Raw genomic sequence first — 18472 nt, 5'->3', positions numbered from 1 at the left:
CAGCACAGTAAACACTGCAGTTATGGAGTGGGTGAATGGGAGAGAGAGAGGAAGTAATATTAATCAGTATTAATCAAATGTCAACAGGAGTCTAAATGTGGTACCACTAAAAAATAGTTTTCTATTTGGTTGTCCCAGGACTGTAAAACCACATTGTGTTCTTGCACAATTTCATTTCTTCATCAGTTAGAGAAGATGCAATACTGCTCACTCCATTTCTCTCAAAAGGAAAGATTCATGTACAATGTTACATACCTGCCCTCCATTGGCTACAGAAAAGATCCTGATTGTTCCTCCACACAGCTTCACATACCACAGGAACCAGAGAGCAGAGACCATATGTGGCTCAGAAGTGACATTGATGTCAACAAAGAGCGTAGCGAAATCCCTAGTGGTTCTTTATACAATAAAACGGTAATGAAGAAAGATTGGGAGGCATTAATATTATTTTGCTTTGCATTAGCAGTACTTCTGCTAAAGGTATTTATTAGGGTACTGAATAAATAAAGATTTTCTTTATTAGGCCCTCTAAGCAGTTCTGCTACTTTGGGGTGTGAGGGGGTTGGCCTGGGAAAGGGCTTTCTGGTAGCCCCAAACCTGTGGAATTCTCTCCCAACACAGAGGAGTCTGTAGCATGATCATTATTCAGCTTTTGTCATAGGCTGAAGATGCACCTCTTTGTCCTGGCCTTTGACAGCTGAATAGTATTTTTGTGACCTATCTGAAAGTTGTAAATTAATGCAATGATGATGTTTCATTTTGTTTTAAACTGTATTGCTCTTGCCATTGTAAACTGCCCTGGTTTCATCCCTATGGTGAAGGATGGGTAAAAAAATCTAATAAGAATATCTCTTAGAAGGGTATGAAGAATATATTTTCTGAATCTGATGAGAAAAGATAATTTGAGCTCCTCTTTATTCATTAGGTTTATAGTGCTATTGATTTTTCAGATTTTATTGCATTTATTAAATCCCCAGATGTTATCACTTCCACTATAAATCAATTGTCCAAAACCTCTACTAATTGCAAATTTAAGACTTAGGACCATCAAACTTCAGACAGAATACTAATATTGGTCTAGACCAGGAACAATCAACTGATGGCTTCATGTGGCTCCCATCTAGGCTGTTATTCTAAAAAGCAATATGAACACATAATTCTATGGATTCAACATACTCTAGCCTTATTTATTTAGTGGCTGCAGTCAATGATTAATATTTGCTTTTGGGGAAACTGCATTTTGTATTTACTAGTAATATTTTTAAGGAAATATTTTTCAAAGGAAACGTTGACAAATTGAAGGAAATATCAAAAATATTAACATCAATATTTTTAGACATGATTTTTTTTAGAAAAGAATTCTGTTTCTGAAAATAGCCACAGAAAATCACCACATAAAAATCTGATCAACAATGATAGCGAACAAATGAACTAGTGGAAAATTTGATAGCAAATCCAAATTGGGTGGAATTCTAGCATATTCTTAGTGATTGCCCTTTGGTCTTCTGGAGGTGCCGTAAGTGTCTGCATCTATAATTTATGGAGGCTGTAACACATAAAATCTGTCAAGAGTATTCTGCACTTTTTCAAGTATGTTCTACAATTTTTCCTTTTGGATCCCAAATGACTAAAGGCACTTTCCTGTATTTCTCTAGCAAAACTGTGTATTTGTGTTTGGTTGTTTCCCTCTTGAGAGAGGCAACACAAATTAGCATGTGGTATGAATATACATGCAGCAAGTTAAGAAATAAGCATCATGCTAAGGAAAAAAATTCAAAATAAATCAAATCACCTACTTGGTCCAGCAATGTTTGTCAATGAACTCTTTCATTGTCATTTTGTCCCATTCTGCAGCATGAGGTGCATCCCAAGGTGCTTCAGCAGGAATCTGAAGACAAAGGGTGGAAATGCATTACAGTTTTTATAAGCTTTCCTTATTTGCCAGACTAGATATGTCAAGATCAGAACAGAACTTTCTTCCATGTACCAAGAGGTCATCCAGGAAATAGTCTAATTCCACAGTCCCTATCAACATGCTCATGTAAATATCAAAATATTAGCAATTCTAGAAATATATCCTGCTTCATAGATGCAGAACAAATCTATGTGGAATAAAATTAAACAGGTAATTTTTTGTATTCAGAATCAGGAGGATATTGTTTTAATCGGCCAGAACAGCTTAAATGTGCTTTGAAGACAGGAAACATATTCAGGGATGTTTCATTTTTTTAAAAACTGTATTGTTTTTGCCATTGTAACCTGCCTTGTATCTACACTATATCTACATTTAATATTCTCTAAGCATACAGCGCAATCCAATACATGCCTAACAAGAAGTAAACCCCTGAGTTCAATGGAACTTACAGCCAGGAAAGTGAGCAGGGGAGGTTAACCTTTTTTGACCTGAGGGCCACAGTCCATCTTATCCAGCTCTCCAGAGGATGCATGCCAGCAGCGGGTGTGCCATGCATTCTCTCATACATGCACACATGAGACACACAGGTGCAAAACTGCTGTCTCAGCTGATCCATGCAGATCAACCAGGGAGACAGCATTATTGTCCCCTCTCTGTTCATCATATGATCAATCTAAAGACTAGGGAGGGAGCAATCTGCATCCATGTTAGGGTTCTGGGCTCTATTCACCCCAGCACTGTATCTACTTTCTTTCTTTCTTTTTTGTTGCTGCAGCCGAAAATCAGTGGATTCTGATGTGGAGCGAAGAAAAATTTGCTGGGGGGGGGGGCAGCTCAGGCCAACAAACCAGGGGATAGCCACCTCTGGTGTATACGATTGCAGTCTTATAGTCATTGTCTTATTCACACTTAAAACACTATTGTTGGCCAGATAATTATTTTTCTGTTTCAGCCAGTTTACAATGTATCTTTGATCTAACTACCAGAAGTGATGACAGCAACTCAAATACAGAAATACCCCAATTACATATAAAAATGAGAAATATAGACGACCTAATTTTAACTGCAAAAGGGGTGCATCAATATGGGTTATTAGCAAAACTCTGCCCACACCTGCCACTTAGATCTGCACAGCCCCTCTCCCTAAGCAGTTTCTCAATCTGCAATAGCACATATTCCATGTCTGTTCTGAAGGTTCTATACTCTGTGACCATTACACACGGTACAACTCTGCTTATGATATGGCTTGGCTTCTTGTCAAACTGAATGATCTAGTCTACACTGAACTGAACTGAACTCTACACTGGGGCACTAATCATGCTGGAGGATTCAAATTTATTTGCCCCGATAGACTTCACAATGGGTGATTCAATATCTATGTAGATGAAGAACACTTCTTGATTCTTGACGGGTTCTTAGTGGGTACTATCTACATAAAGACAATGATTTTTCATGTGAAAATTTTTACAAATATTTTATAAATATTGCAAATATTTATTCAGTTATCTCTTCAGTGTTCCAAGCATACCTCTTTTCCCAGTTCATCCATTGTTCTCCAAAAATTGTTAAAATCTAGGTATATTAAAGGATTCCACACTGGAGGAAAGGCACCATGGAATGGATACGACTTTCCCTGAAACAGACAAATATATGAAAACTATGGATTTGTTTTCTGGCATTAGTCTTAAATCTCCAAAGATATAATGTATGTGTTATACTGGCCAAGTCAGTTATAATCAACAAATAAGCCTGGGAATGAACCCACAAACAGTAAGCAAACAAGGAGATTACTTCATCTGAAGACACTAGCTAATAAACAAAACTAATTATGGTATTTATGGTTTTCACAAGATTCCAAAATGTAATTTCCATTTCTAGGGGGAAAAAAGATCTCCTTACATGCTGGTATATCACAGTCACAAGCAAAGAAAGGTATTCCTTATGGTGAGAAATACAAATATGAGCAAAGGACAAAGCAAACCCTTTACGTCACCTACAGATTTGTCAACAAATATTTACCTGAATACAAATGTTTCTGCTACTTATGTCATCTATGTGACTTCATGTAATGTCACCAAAGTTCTAAAGTAAATGTCACCCTTACTTTGGGACTGCAATCAGGAAAAGAGCTCAGTCCTGATTTGCATGCATGTTTGAATGCATCCTTCATGCTATGTGGCTTCTTAGACTGAAACTGCTCTAAACTGCTTCCTCCTACCGGGTGGAAGGGTGGGATATAAATCAAATCAAATAATAAATAAAAACAACATTCCTCTGCACAGATTAAAAGACTTTACAAATTTTCAAAAACAACAATTATTGGTCCCATTCATCCACACCTCCAAACTGAGGTCAAAGAACTTGTAATATAATGCAATAAATGAAGTTCATCATCCAACTGCTTCAGAAATAAAGGTTAATTATTACTATGGATGTGTATTTTGACCTCAAGGTATTGCAGACATAAAATCTCCTTAAGCGTTTTTTCCATTCCTTCAGCTGTCCCCACAGTTATGCTTTTGCAAAGATGTCCTCAATTTGGTCTTTGGTACAGAAACCCAAACTAGAAAACATTTCATCTTCTAAGCAAATACAACTGCTATCTTATTAACAGAGGCTTGCCCCAACTATCCCAGCAAATGCTAAATTTCAGTTAAGAAACAGACAGGCCTATGTAAGTTGGGCTTTGCCTTTAAATCCATGCCCTGCATTTCCCTAAATGGAGCAGCAACCAGTATATGGTAACTCAGTAAGGTAAGCCTGCAAAGCCACCCTCCCAACACTGGTGTCACTTCAGCATTGCTATTGAGAGGGTGGGTCTGCAGCTCTACCCCACCACGCCAACCACTGATGCCTGGATGGGAAGAGCAGTGTGTGGCATCTTCTGGCTTAAAAGGGCCTGCACAGGCACCCAAAATATTGCTGTACGTAAAAAAAAAATAGTGTGATGAAAATAAATAAAACTGCAGATGACTTTTGGTAGATAGATACACCTTGCTTAATCCTGTGTTACTGCTCAGAGCAACAGGGAGATAAAGGGTGAGTGTCAATGCTCTAGTGCAGGCTTTTATCTAAAGCAGCTCTGCAGTTTTAGCTATTAATCCAATCGGATTTACAGAAACATGAGAAAACTTGTTCAGTTATTACAGCCAAGTATGATATGTCCTTAATTCTTTGTTAGCTCATAATCACACCTTCTGGGAAAAGAGGAACATGTTCATTCCAACATAAAATCAAGAAAAAAAAACCCCTCATCAATCAAGATAGCAATTTCTCTTCAACAGTTAGAAATACATCTTTTGCCATTTGTTCTAAGTGTTTTGTATTCTGATCTAAAAAGTCAACTGAGAACTTGTGTTTAAATCAGTGGATAACATCATAGCCTGAAAGTTGGGAAGAGCTTGTAATGTAGCCAAGATGACGTGCTTTTCTTATTGCATACAATTTTGGCTATGATACGCTATCGCTTATTTTTACTGTTTACTTTTAAATGCCATCTGACCTTCAAAAATCTCGTTTTTGTCATTTGTGTATGTGTGTGTGGCAGGGGAATAAGGCCAACAACTATGCAGATTCATGCATGTCTATTTAGATGTAAGCCCCACAGTGTCTAGTTGAACACTCACAGGAATGGATGCACAGAATTGCAGATGCAGTTGTGAAACCTCTGCTGTATGAGCAAGTTTATGAAAGTGTCTGTTAACAAACCAGTAGACATTAGGCAACAAGGAATCAGAAGACCCTCTGTTGCTCCTGTCTGCTGTTTCTCAGAATCTAGTTCTATTTTGTCCTCACACCCATAGCAGTGCGAGACTGCGCTTATCTTTCACAAAGCTACTGTGAAACAAATCAGCTTCTGGGTTGAGTGTCAGTATAACACTGGCTCAAACATTGGCCCTGTATTCAAGTGTCCTGAATTCTTTGCCACCACACCTACTTGATGTTTACTTTGACATTTAAAGTCCTAAATGTCTTCGGGCCCAAATATCTGCAAGAATGCCTATGCAAGAACACATTTTTCCATATTGATTTGACTGTACTCCATATTGACCTGACTGTAAGATCAGCAGACAGGCTCTCCTGGTGGTCCCTCTACAGGGTGAAGTGTGTGGTGTGTGGATCCAGTAAAGGGCCTTTTCAGTGGCAATTCCTTGCAAGTGAAACTCCTTCCCTACTGAAGTGTGTCTGGCCCCACATCTCTATAGTTTTAAGTGGCTAGTTCAAACACATCTTTTTTCCGCAGGGGGCGTGTGAAGGAGAGACCTGATTGCTGCTGCTGTTAGTAATTGTCATCTACTAATTTATTTTTTAAAGTGTTATTTTATGGATTTTTATATATTCGATTTTGTTGTAAACCACACTGTGGCTTGTGCAAATGGCAGATCATGGCAGATTAAGCCAGTGGCAATTAACAGCAGTTTGTGTAATGACAGTTAGTGATAACAGCAACCAACGTTTTGTGGTTAGGGAAGCACTTTTGAGGAACACCAAGTAAGGAACAGAAACTCAGAGCAGCAGCCATTTCAATCACTGCTGTAAGAACTGTTCAAGTACAGTTGCTCTGTTGAACACATCAGTCTCCTTTTTGTATTATTTATGAAGTTTGGTACTGCATATACTACAGTCTATTCATTGCTGAAGTTAAATAAGAGTGTCCCACCAGAAAAAAAAATGAGTGAAAAAAGGATTTCTTAAAGGGAAAAAAAGGTATAGTTAGGGTTGCCAGATGTCTGGTTTTTGCCCAGAGACTCTAGATTTTTGGGATCATTTTCAGGTCTCCAGGTAAATCACCGTAATCTCCAGACTCTCAGCTTTCATTTTTAATAAAATTAAGTTTCTAGGTGGCTTGGTTCTCAAGATATACATGAACACGTCAGCCGCTGCTGCCCCCGCAACATTAAATGAGCTCGTAGCTGGCAGCTCTAACTCTGCCCTTTCAGGTTTGTAGCCAATAAGTGTTGACCTTCTGGCAATACCAAGACCATATTGCAAGGCCTGAAAACTGTTGTTTCATAAATTGAATAAGTATATAGTTTTCAGTCTTTTTCTCTCTTATGTGCACATTTCAAACAAGTTTAAATTTTCCTACGCTGTTGAAGAGGGCAGGGTTTTGAAAACCTTCCCAAAATGAAGCTTTAATCCAATACTCACTTTTCTGGGAGTAAAGCTGCAGTGCTAATCCCACATACCTGGAGTAAACCCCATTGAATTCAATAGGATTTACTTTTGAGTAGACATGGTTAGGAGGACTGTGCTGTAAATTAATGGGACTTTTGAATGAACATAGCAAAGAATTGTCTTTGTGTTGTAAATCTGTCTCTCCCCCTTCAATCCTATTTTTTAAAGCAATTAGGAAGGGTGTATCACTGCTTTTATTATGTAGGAAACTGATACTGATTTTTTTTCCAAAACAAATGTTCTGCAATCACCAACTGGTTTTGACAATAAACTATTATATGGGGTGTATGTATTTTTACATCTCCAGTGTGTGTGTGTGTGTGTATCCAGAGTCTTTCCAACAACCGTGTGAGGTAGGGTTGGTGATTGGAAACCAAGACACCTCACGGTGGTTGCCGGCCAGCTCCAGGGGCTCTTGGATGACACTGATTATCTTGATCCATTTCAATCCGGTTTTAGGCCCGGTTTTGGCACCGAAACAGCCTTGGTCACCCTGTATGATGACCTTTGTCGGGAGAGGGACAGGGGGAGTGTGACTCTGTTGATTCTCCTTGATCTCTCAGCTGCTTTTGATACCATCGACCATGGTATCCTTCTGGGGAGACTCACGGAGCTGGGAGTCGGGGGTACTGCTTGGCAGTGGCTCCGCTCCTACTTGGTGGGTCGTCACCAGAAGGTAGTGCTTGGGGAACACTGCTCGACACCCTGGACTCTCCATTGTGGAGTCCTGCAGGGATCGGTACTGTCCCCCATGCTTTTCAACATCTACATGCAGCCGCTGGGTGCGGTCATCAGGAGTTTTGGGGTGCGTTGTCATCAGTATGCTGATGACACGCAACTCTATTTCTCCTTTTCATCCTCTTCAGGTGAGGCTGTTAACGTGCTAAACCATTGCCTGACCGCGATAATGGACTGGATGGGGGCTAACAAACTGAAGCTCAATCCAGACAAGACCGAGACGCTGTTGGTGAGTGCCTTCACTGCCCAGATGGAGGATGTTCATCCTGTTCTTGATGGGGTTACACTCCCCTTGAAGGAACAGGTTCGTAGCTTGGGAGTTCTTTTTGATCCTTCCTTGTCTCTCGAGGCCCAGGTTGCCTCGGTGGCACAGAACGCTTTTTATCATCTTCGACTGGTAGCCCAGCTACGTCCCTATCTGGACAGTGATGACCTCACCTCAGTTGTTCACGCTTTGGTAACTTCTAGGTTGGACTACTGCAATGCGCTCTACGTTGGGCTGCCCTTGAAGATAGTTCGGAAACTACAGCTAGTCCAGAATGCAGCGGCCAGACTACTGATGCGGACCAGAAGGTCCGCTCATATAACACCCGTTCTGGCCCGTCTGCACTGGCTTCCTATTTGTTTCCGGGCTAAATTCAAAGTGCTGGTTTTGACCTATAAAGCCCTACACGGCATGGGACTGCAATACCTGGTGGAACGCCTCTCCCAATACGAACCTACCCGTACACTGCGCTCGACATCTAAGGCCCTCCTCCGAGTGCCATCCCATCGAGAAGCTCAGAGGGTGGTGACCAGAACTAGGGCCTTCTCGGTGGTGGCCCCCGAATTGTGGAATAGTCTCCCCGATGAGGTACGCCTGGCGCCAACGCTGCTATCTTTTCGGCGCCAGGTGAAAACCTTTTTATACTCCCAGGCATTTTAAAATGTATCTTAATAATTGTTTTTATCGTGTATTTTAAACAGTATCTTATTATTGTTATATTTTGATGTTGCTTGGTTTTTGTTGTTTGTTGTTTTGATTTTTGATTCTGTTATATTTACTGTATTTATATATTTTGCTTGTTTTATCTTTTATGTACACCGCCCAGAGAGCCTTTTTGGCTTAGGGCGGTATATAAATAAAATAAAATAAATAAATAAATAAATAAATAAATAAATAAACAAGAAGATATAAATCCCTTTAAAATCCAATAACTATAAAAACAAGTATAAACAGTTGCAAAACAGCTTAAAGTGGCATGATTCTGAATTTTGGGATAAGTGAGTGAAGTTTCTTATCACTCAAGATTGCAGTTCTGTGCATGCTTCCTTGTTTGAGTAAGCCCCATTGGATACATTGGGACTTGCTTCTGAGTAAACAAACACAGGATTACACTACAAATATCTTTACAGGTTGTGTAAATAATAAACACATTTGACGGTCATGCTTATATAAATATTTCTTCATTTAAAGCACATGACTTCCCCTGAAGACTCTTCGGAAGTGTAGTTTCCCGCTCACAGTTATAGTTCTCACCACCCTTAACAAACTACAGTTCCCATGATTCTGTGGTGTGATTCATGTGCTCCAAATGTGTATTGAATGTGCTTTAAATGAATGGTGTGGATCTGCCCTAGGTATGGTGTGCATTCATTAGTGAATTGAAAAGAACAATTTTAAAATATACTTTTTTTAAACGGGTGAAGGGCTGTAACTCAGTGATAGGGCACATGCTTTGCATGCAAAGATCCAAAATTCAATTTCTGGAAAAGACTATTTCCTGGAATCCTGGAGAGCCAATGCTAGTCCATGTCATCAGTACTGAATTAGATGGTACCAAATGGCCTGAGTCGATATAAGGCAGATTCCTTTGTTCCTAAAAGTGGAAAGAGACCCAAGGGCCACAGTGACTCCAAAATTTATTTATGTATTTTATTTACAACATTTATATACCACTTTATTGTAAAAAACCTCAAAGCAGTTTAGAGAAGGCATTAAAACAATAAAATTATTAGCAAAAACAGTTAATGATTTATGTAACTTTAATGTTGACAATGAGGACACTGAACTTGTCAGGATTATCAATACCTTGGCACAGTCATTAACCAAAATGGAGACAATAGTCAAGAAATCAGAAGAAGGCTAGGACTGGGGAGGGCAGCTGTGAGAGAACTAGAAAAGGTCCTCAAATGCAAAGATGTATCACTGAACACTAAAGTCAGGATCATTCAGACCATGGTATCCCCGATCCCTATGTATGGATGTAAAAGTTGGACAATGAAAAAACTGGATAATAGAAAAATCAACTCATTGAAATGTGGTGTTGGAAGAGAGCTTTGTGCATACCATGGACCATGAAAAAGACAAATAATTGGGTGTTAGAACAAATTAAACCAGAACTATCACTAGAAATAAAATGATGAAACTGAGGTTATCATACTTTAGACACATAATGAGAAGACACGCTTCACAAGAATCACAATAATGCTGGGAAAAACAGAAGGGAGTAGAAAAAGAGGAAGACCAAACAAGAGATGGATTGATTCCATAAAGGAAGCCACAGTCTTGAACTTACAAGATCTGAACAGGGTGATTTATAACAGATGCTATTGGAAGTTGCTGATTCATAGGGTCGCCATAAGTCATGATCGACTTGAAGACACATAACAACAAGGGTCTCACACATGTCAGCAATCATGCCATAGCATTTTGCACTAACTGCAGCCCCCAGGTCAGATTGTGCTGCATGGGGATTTCTGTGACCTTGGCTGACTGGCTGCCAGGATTTTTTAGTTTTGGGTTAGGAATCATGATTGGTTGTAGAATGCTGAGTATTCTGCCTTATTCATAGGGATTTTGTTGTGGTTGGTATGGTATTGCATTTAGGAAATCATCACTGTCTTTTCTTTTTCTATTTGCATTTCATTTACCTTTAACCTCACTCCCTTACATCCATAGAAGCAACCACAGTGGTTCCATGTGCTCGGCTCAATCCCCTTAAACCCACTGATGATGCACCTTGTTGATTGCATAATGGTTTGTTTCTTGCCCACAATAGTGGTAAAAGGAAATTCACATACTGGGAAGTGTGGCTTCAACTGCTGTTGTTCCCAAGCTGCTGCCTGTGAAGGTAGACCAAACCATGTGTGTTTTCTCTCTGTCGATTATTACTCACTGGAATTGGGCTGGCTGTCAAAGTGCATTTATAGCAACCCACAGAGTAGGCAGGAAAGGGTAGAGAATCTTCTTACTCTTACTCATTTCTCAAACCTCTTTCTGAAGTGAAGGGTCAAATATGTACAGAAGTTTGGAGCAGCCATATTAAGAAGTAGGGGCAGGGCATTCCAGGCAGGAGGTTGCCAACCCTGCTTGGATATGGATGTCTTTGTATGGATGTCTTTGCAGAGGATCCCTAGTCAAGCTTTACCAACAGCACAATCCAAAGTATATCTACTCAGAAGTAAGTACTGTTGAGTTCTATGGGGTTTAGTAAGTGTGTTTAGAATTGCAGCCTTCAGGGGCATCCATCTTTACTCTCTGTGCTCACATCTAATACCTCCATGACGCTAGGCTCCTTTCTTCCTACAATGGCCTTCTGGTGACTGGCCTTTCCTTGAGGGCACTTAAACCCTTCTTGCCAGAAGCAAGTAAGCTTGATTAAATGTTCCCTACCCAGGCTCCATCTTTTAGTTAAGATTTCTTAATTTCCAATAAGAGAAATGTTTTTGTTTGAATTGAATACTCCAAGCAACTGTGGTTGATGCTTAATGTATCATGCATAATGACATCACTCGGGCCTGCCCCTGTGATATCACTTGGGCCTGCCCCTGTGACATCACTAGGGCCCACCCCTGAAATCTCAAGGTTTGGGATGCTTCTGACCTGGCAACCCTAGGTGTAGTCGTTCAGGGTCTCAGGGGGTCTTGGACCACTTACTTTGGGGGGGGGCTGGGTCCCTATGTCTCTAGCATGCTCTGAGCCAATCAGAAGGAAAAGCGAATACGTTGGTCACTAAGAAGAGTCTTTTAACATGCTTCCTTGTCCTTTCCTTTTGATTGGAGCCAATAAAAGTGAAAGGAGGTGAGTCAGCCACTGAGAAGGCTCTTCTCAGTGGCTAACACAGTCCCACTTCATACTCCTGGAAGGTTATAGAATCTTAGAAGGGAAAGTGGCTGTGACAATCACAAAGGGACCTGGCACTTCTGAATTTGAGGCGTGTAGGGTATTGGCTAGTGGTGTATGGAGGCTGTACATGCAACACTTCAAATTAACTATCCCACACACAATTAACCCTCATCCCAATGAAGAAAGAAACACTTCTCCTACTCCAAATATTTCCACCAATGAGCATAGAATAAATACACAAGAACCCTTTTCACTCAGCTGTCAATAAATCAACAGAAAAGCCCTACTTGACATCTATACACTTCACATCACAATACATCAACAAATGTTTTCCTATGTACAGTGCTGCCAAAGTAGATGTAGAAATTTTAATTCTTACATTTTTATGTAGGATAGTTTTCTCAGCTATATTTACTTTGTATGTTTCTATGCCAAGTTCTTTAGCCAGTCGCAGAATCCGGTTCTGGGTAGGTCCTATGTAGGCGCCACCAACATCTACATAGTTTACTTGCTTGTTCTGTCAAAAGAGAGGAAAAAGCAGAAATAAAAGAGCTAATGGATGCCCTGCACCAGAGGATCACATAAGTGCTTATGCTTCATAAAAGCAAATAAATCTCCTCCTCAGAATTAGGCCTATTTCACACATATACTCTTAGAAGTATAGTTATACATTTTATAGTATTAAGCGATACATATGATTGTGGAACCTTTTCCACAATTAGCGCCTTCTTCCAGCATGTCCTATGCTATAACACTTACACAAAACATAGTCATAGCCTGCTTTTTTAAAAAGCTACTTACCCTAATCGTGAAAGTCCGGCCCCCAACTCTGTCACGAGCCTCTAAAACCACAACATTAACTCCAGATTCAGACAACAACTTAGCTGCTGACAGACCTAAATCAAAATAAAACAGCCTTTTATTTTCAATAATTTGCTTCAATATTTAAAAAAATACTGGGTTGTATCCAACAAGGTTGTTCCATTTGCATAAGACTTCTGCTTGCACAATGGAACGCCTCCTCCCAATCTGCTCCAGAAGGTTAGGGAAACCCCAGAACAGATTTGGAGGACACCAGGGAGGGAGAGAAGAGGGAGAAGTTTAATTGCATGAGTGATGCATGTCAGGGCAAAAAAAACACATCCTCATCAAGTCTGAAGTGGTGGTGGAACGACACCTTCCATCATAGTGAGACACACTAGGAACTAGCTAGGAACTGAAGACAGTTCATAAAATCATAGAGTTGGAAGGAGCCTATAAGGCCATCCAGTCCAACACCCTGCTCAATGCAGGAATCCAAATAAAGCATACCCGACAGATGCCTGCCCAGTTGCCTCTGCCTCCAGTGTTGGAGAGCCCACCACCTCTCTAGGTAATTGGTTCCACTGTTGTACTGCTCTAACAGTTAGGAAGTTTTTCCTGATGTTCAGCTGAAATCTGGCTTCCTGTAACTTGAGCCGATTATTCCGTTCCCTGCACTCTGGGACGATGGAGAAGAGATCCTGGTCCTCCACCGTGCAGCAACCTTTCAAGTACTTGAAGAGTGCTATCATATTTCCCCTCAGTCTTCTCTTCTCACGGCTAAACATGCCCAGTTCTTTCAGTCTTTCCTCACAGGGTTTTGTTTGCAGTCCCCTGATCATCCTCATTGCCCTCCTCTGAATCTGTTCCAGTTCGTCTGCATCCTTTTTAAAGTGTGGTGTCCAGAACTGGACACAGTACTCAAGATGAGGCCTAACCAGTGCCAAATAGAGGGTAACTAATACTTCATGTGATCTGGAAACTATGCTTCTGTTAATTTAGCCTTAAAATAGAATTTGCCTTTTTTGCAGTCACATCACACTGTTGGCTCATATTCATCTTGTGATCAACAACAATCCCAAGATCCTTCTCACATGTAGTACTGCGAGCCAAGTATCCCCCTCTTATAACTGTGCATTTGGCTTCTTTTTCCTAGGTATAGAACTTTGCACTTATCCCTGTTGAATTTCATTCTGTTGTTTTCAGCCCAATGCTCCATCCTATCAAGATCCCTTTGAATTTTGTTTCTGTCTTGCAAGGTATTAGCTATCTCTCTTAATTTTGTATCATATGCAAATTTGATAAGCATTCCCTGCACCTCCCTTAGTTGATCTAAGGGTGAGTGCAAATTAACTGAAAAATTTATTTTATTTGATCTGGGGGTGAAGATACAAATTAAATTAATTGATTTGGTGTGATTTGGGTGGGAAAGTCACCTCCTGTTGAAATGTAAATTCTAACAAATATTTTTAAACGTGCATCTACATATAAATATTGGCAAAGGTGTTTTATGCACATTTGTGACTTCTTTTGTCCTCTTTCTCAATTTTGCACATACTCTTCTTTTAGTGATGTGTAAGTGGCCACCCTGGAAGTAGATTAGATAAAACCTTCTTAAAAGTAAAAATAGCTGGATATGCAGTGTGCTAACTAGTAGCACATTGGCTAGGAATATGGAACACTCATATGAGTGAGTAGGAAATTTATTAAGAACACAAAATATCTCAGAGCTCCCAACAATCTGAGGAAGGAAGTAGGCTTACTGCCAATCTTCCTTATGGTGGTAGAATATAATCCAATTATTGCCATGCTGTGCTATCAGCTAACACAGAGGCAGGAGGGAAAAGTCATCTGGAGTGCTGTATCTATTTTTCAGGCCTAGGATCAGAAACCTGGAAAGGACCTCAGTGCAGTGCAGTCTTACAACAACGCAGAGTTCAAAACAGGAAAGGCGGGCATGCCATTTTAGATTTTTAAGCTTATAACATCTACTTCTTTCTGTTCCAGAGTCTCACCAGCTCAAAGCAAAACAATAAAAAAGGGAACGCTTTATCTGTTCATCACTCCAACTATGAATCGGGGCCAAACTTGACATTAGAAGCAAATGGACGCAGCAGTTCTTTAAAACAAAAAGCATATTCAGGAGTTGGTAATCAGAAGGAGAGGAAGGTGAGAATTCATCCTTTCCCTCCTGCCGTTTTCTTTCCAAATTCATTTGCATACCACACTGCTTCTCTCTCAGTGTTCTAAGTGTATAAATGTGGCTGTGGAGGCTACTTGAAAACTCATAACTATGTGGTAACCCAGCCATTTGTAGAGTCTGGCCACATAGCTAACTGGTGAAAAATGTGAGGCAGTGGGGCTGAGGCAAAATTAACTTTAAAATTAGGTTGAATGCTACAGACATCAGGCTCCACGTGAAGCTGCGGCCCCTACCAATTGACCCATAGGGAGTTACAAGTGGCCACCAATGCCCACTGGCTCTGTTTGTCCAGTATTGTCAGCCACCCTGGGGGTAATTATACAGCCACAAGAGTGGCTGTATACTATAGCCAGCATTGATTTTTCACATTCCGCAATGTTAAATTGAAAATACCCCCATGCCATTCTGATGCTTCCCATAAGCACATTTCAAAACAAAACCTTACAAAACTTATAGTCCTGAACTCAGAAACGCTTGCTTAACAACCCTCTACATTTTCATGGCGATATACACAACAATCAGAGAGAATCGAGAGTTCAAAGGGTAAAACAAGAGAAAATCCAGACCCTTTTTGGACTTTTTCCTGTCAGTGGTCTCAGAATTTGGTGAAATTAATTAAAAATCAGCCATGTTCACAGAATACCTGTAATCCTATTACTAACCTTGCCCCATACTCTGACCTTCATCTTCTGCAGTTTAAAAGTTTAAAAAATGCATGGCTGAATTTAATTAATTTAAGAAATTTAACACTGAAGTCTATTGTACCGTTGGGCATGCTCAGTAAGAACTAATTCCTAGTGTTCCAAAAGCCAGATTCCCAGCTGTTTGGCTTGGCTAATCAGGTGGCCACACCCATGCCAGACCTTTATTTCACTTTACACAGTCATGGCTTTCCCCAAAGAATCCTGGAAAGTGTAGTTTGTGAAGGATGCTGGAGAGGAGACTCCTATTCCCTTGACAGAGCTCCAGTGTAACAGTCAGCCCCTCTGACTGAAGGTCTGTGAGGGGAATAGGGCATCTCCTGGCAGCTCTCAACACCCTTCACAAACTACACTTCCCAGGATTCTTTGGAGAAAGCTGTGACTGTCTAAAGTGAAATAAAGGTTTGATGTGGATATGGCCGTGACAGTTTTGGTTTAAATATGGTTTACATGTGCCTGTTGTAGAATAAAAAGGTGGGGAAACCCCTGAAAAACAATGATACTGTTCACAATGTTTTCCTTTTGGAAAGGGGCTTTCCTTCTGCCAGTCCCACACATCCAATCTCTCCCCTCCTCCTCCCTCTCCCCTCCCCTTACTCTGCTTCTCACTCCCTGCCCCTCCCCAAGCATATCCAAAGCATGATTGTACAGTAGTAAATCCTACTCAACTCAAAAATCATGCAAATGATGAAATTGCCCTCCCCTCCCCTCCTCCCTATCACCTCCTTTTTGCCCTTTTCCTCACCCTTCCTTCACCCCTCCCTCCCATCCCCTTCTAATCCCCTCCCCCTCCCTCCCCTCCCTGTCTCATTCCCTCTCCTGTCTCCTACCCCTCCTCCATGGTGAGTTTTACCTATTCTAAGCATGATTGGACAGGAGTAAATCCCATTGAACTCAATAAGCATGCAAATGATCAGACCTGCCTTTCCCCTCTTTCCTCTCTCTCTTTCCCATCCCCTCCTTCCCCTCTCTCTTTCCCATCCCCTCCTTCTCCTCTCCTCTCCCTTCTTCCACCTGTCCCCTCTCCCTTCCTCCTCCCCTGCCCACTCCAGCCCTCACACCCTCCTCTTCATCCTCCCCCCATGGGATCTGCCCTACAAATTTGTCAAAATGCAAACACAATTTGGGTTGGTCTTTCACAGTCCAAACCACTTCCTCCAGTTTGAAACACAAAAGCCTGTCTTCCCCATCATATGACACTGACAAATAAAAAGGCTTTGAAATTGAGAAAAATACATTTGACACAGATTTCTAGGATAACAAATGAAAGAAATATAATTTTCTAGATTAGATTCCCTGTAGAAACAGTAGTAACATAGGAAACAAGCAAAGTAAGAAGAACACCAACAAACATACAAAAATGTAATTCTCCATCTTTGGAGATGGCAAGTGTTGCCACCTCTCACCATATGCTCAAAGGCACATGTTACCAAATTGTTCCAAGCTACTCATGAAGTGGATTGGACTGTGAAAGACCAACCAAATCGTGTTTGCATTTTTACAAATTTGTAGGGCAGTCCAATATCTTAGAGAGGAGGTCAGGTCTCCTGTTCCCCTGGTGCATTCACTATAGCTGCCCAATTTCCCTGCTTTTAAAAGTTTGATAGAAATATCTGTTGGCTATAAGTACATTCTTAAACTGCAATGATTTTTTTGCTTATTAGTTAATCTTTCTTCCTTTATTATACTTCTCAGCACTTTCCGAAGAGAACGAAGCCTGTTTTCCAATATGTCACAAAACACAAATTTGACTGGTTTCCAAGCTCTTGGCATAGTATATAGTGTGCTTATTGTTTGGTCAGGATAAATAAGTCATAGCCACTTGAACGGTTTGCCCAAGTGTTTCCATAGCAACTCAACTCAAGCTCCACCTACTTGAAGGTGCTACTAAAAGAAAAAAAAATCTGTATCTCATTTTGATTCTGAAGACCTTAAACTACTATTGCAACATTCAGCACTAGTACTGGCATACCTAGAGTAAAAGCCCCGTCAGTTCCATCACATTCAAACACAGATGCACAGGGATATATACAATTTGTGCTACAACCCAATAAGATAAAAAGGGAAGATAAACTACTACCAGGGTAAAGATTGGAACCCAATTTTAACAGCTGTCCCACATATCTGCTTAGTAGACAATTGCTGAATAGCACTCTCTTTGTAGCTAAAAGTCAAAAACAAAACGTTTGCAAATCTATAAAAGCCACTAGGTCTCATAACATAATTTTACACACAGTAAGGGTTTCTTAACCAAGTACAAAAAGCAAAAGCAAAAAGGACAACTCAATTTGGCTGCAATCCATAGTATGCTCTGTAGCAATCCCATTCATATTAAATGGACTTCTCTTGTGTAAACAAATTGTACATTGAGGGTTTTATCTTAATGTTACGTTAAACAACATGCATAAACTGTTTGTTAACTGTGTTCCAAGTGGCAAGGCATCCTGCTCGAATCTACTCAACAATACAACCATGTGAACCTTGGGCTGGTGTTGCAATATCCCTCACACTAATTAATTAGTGTGTATCAATTTTTTCCCAACTATGAATTAGTCTAAAATTATTTACTTATTTAAACACCTGTACAGATGTAACAAGGAGCAAGTCAACAGAAAGGAAGCTCAATAGTTCTTCATAAATGGTGTGCATGCTGCAACACCATCCAAAAGAAGCCATGGGTTAAATTAAGTTATATATGTCAGTTTTGGCATTATGGGTTATGAGAACATAATACCGATATAAAAATAAAAAATACATTATTATTTATTTTATTTTGAAAAATTCTTTTCATATTTCTAGACTGTTTAACATTAAAACATATCTAATCT

General features: G+C 40.2%; 1 protein-coding gene across 2 annotated transcripts in view; it reads right to left on the bottom strand.

The window, feature by feature from the left end:
* The window catches only part of LOC133385117 (amine oxidase [flavin-containing] A-like), a 72037-nt gene that overhangs the window by 30860 nt on the left and 22705 nt on the right, over positions 1-18472 (bottom strand). For both annotated transcript variants that reach the window (XM_061627490.1, XM_061627491.1), the window contains exons 2-6: positions 12741-12835; positions 12319-12456; positions 3444-3548; positions 1797-1888; positions 256-397 (exon numbers count right to left, since the gene is read on the bottom strand). In XM_061627490.1, coding sequence (XP_061483474.1) covers positions 256-397; positions 1797-1888; positions 3444-3548; positions 12319-12456; positions 12741-12835 — 572 coding nt within the window. The remainder of the gene's footprint in view (positions 1-255; positions 398-1796; positions 1889-3443; positions 3549-12318; positions 12457-12740; positions 12836-18472) is intronic.

The sequence above is a fragment of the Rhineura floridana genome, chromosome 5 (genome assembly GCF_030035675.1).
Source record: "Rhineura floridana isolate rRhiFlo1 chromosome 5, rRhiFlo1.hap2, whole genome shotgun sequence".
NCBI classification, from domain to species: Eukaryota; Metazoa; Chordata; class Lepidosauria; order Squamata; family Rhineuridae; genus Rhineura; species Rhineura floridana.
Note: the sequence above shows the minus strand (reverse complement) of the source record. Positions and strands in the feature narration are given on the sequence as shown.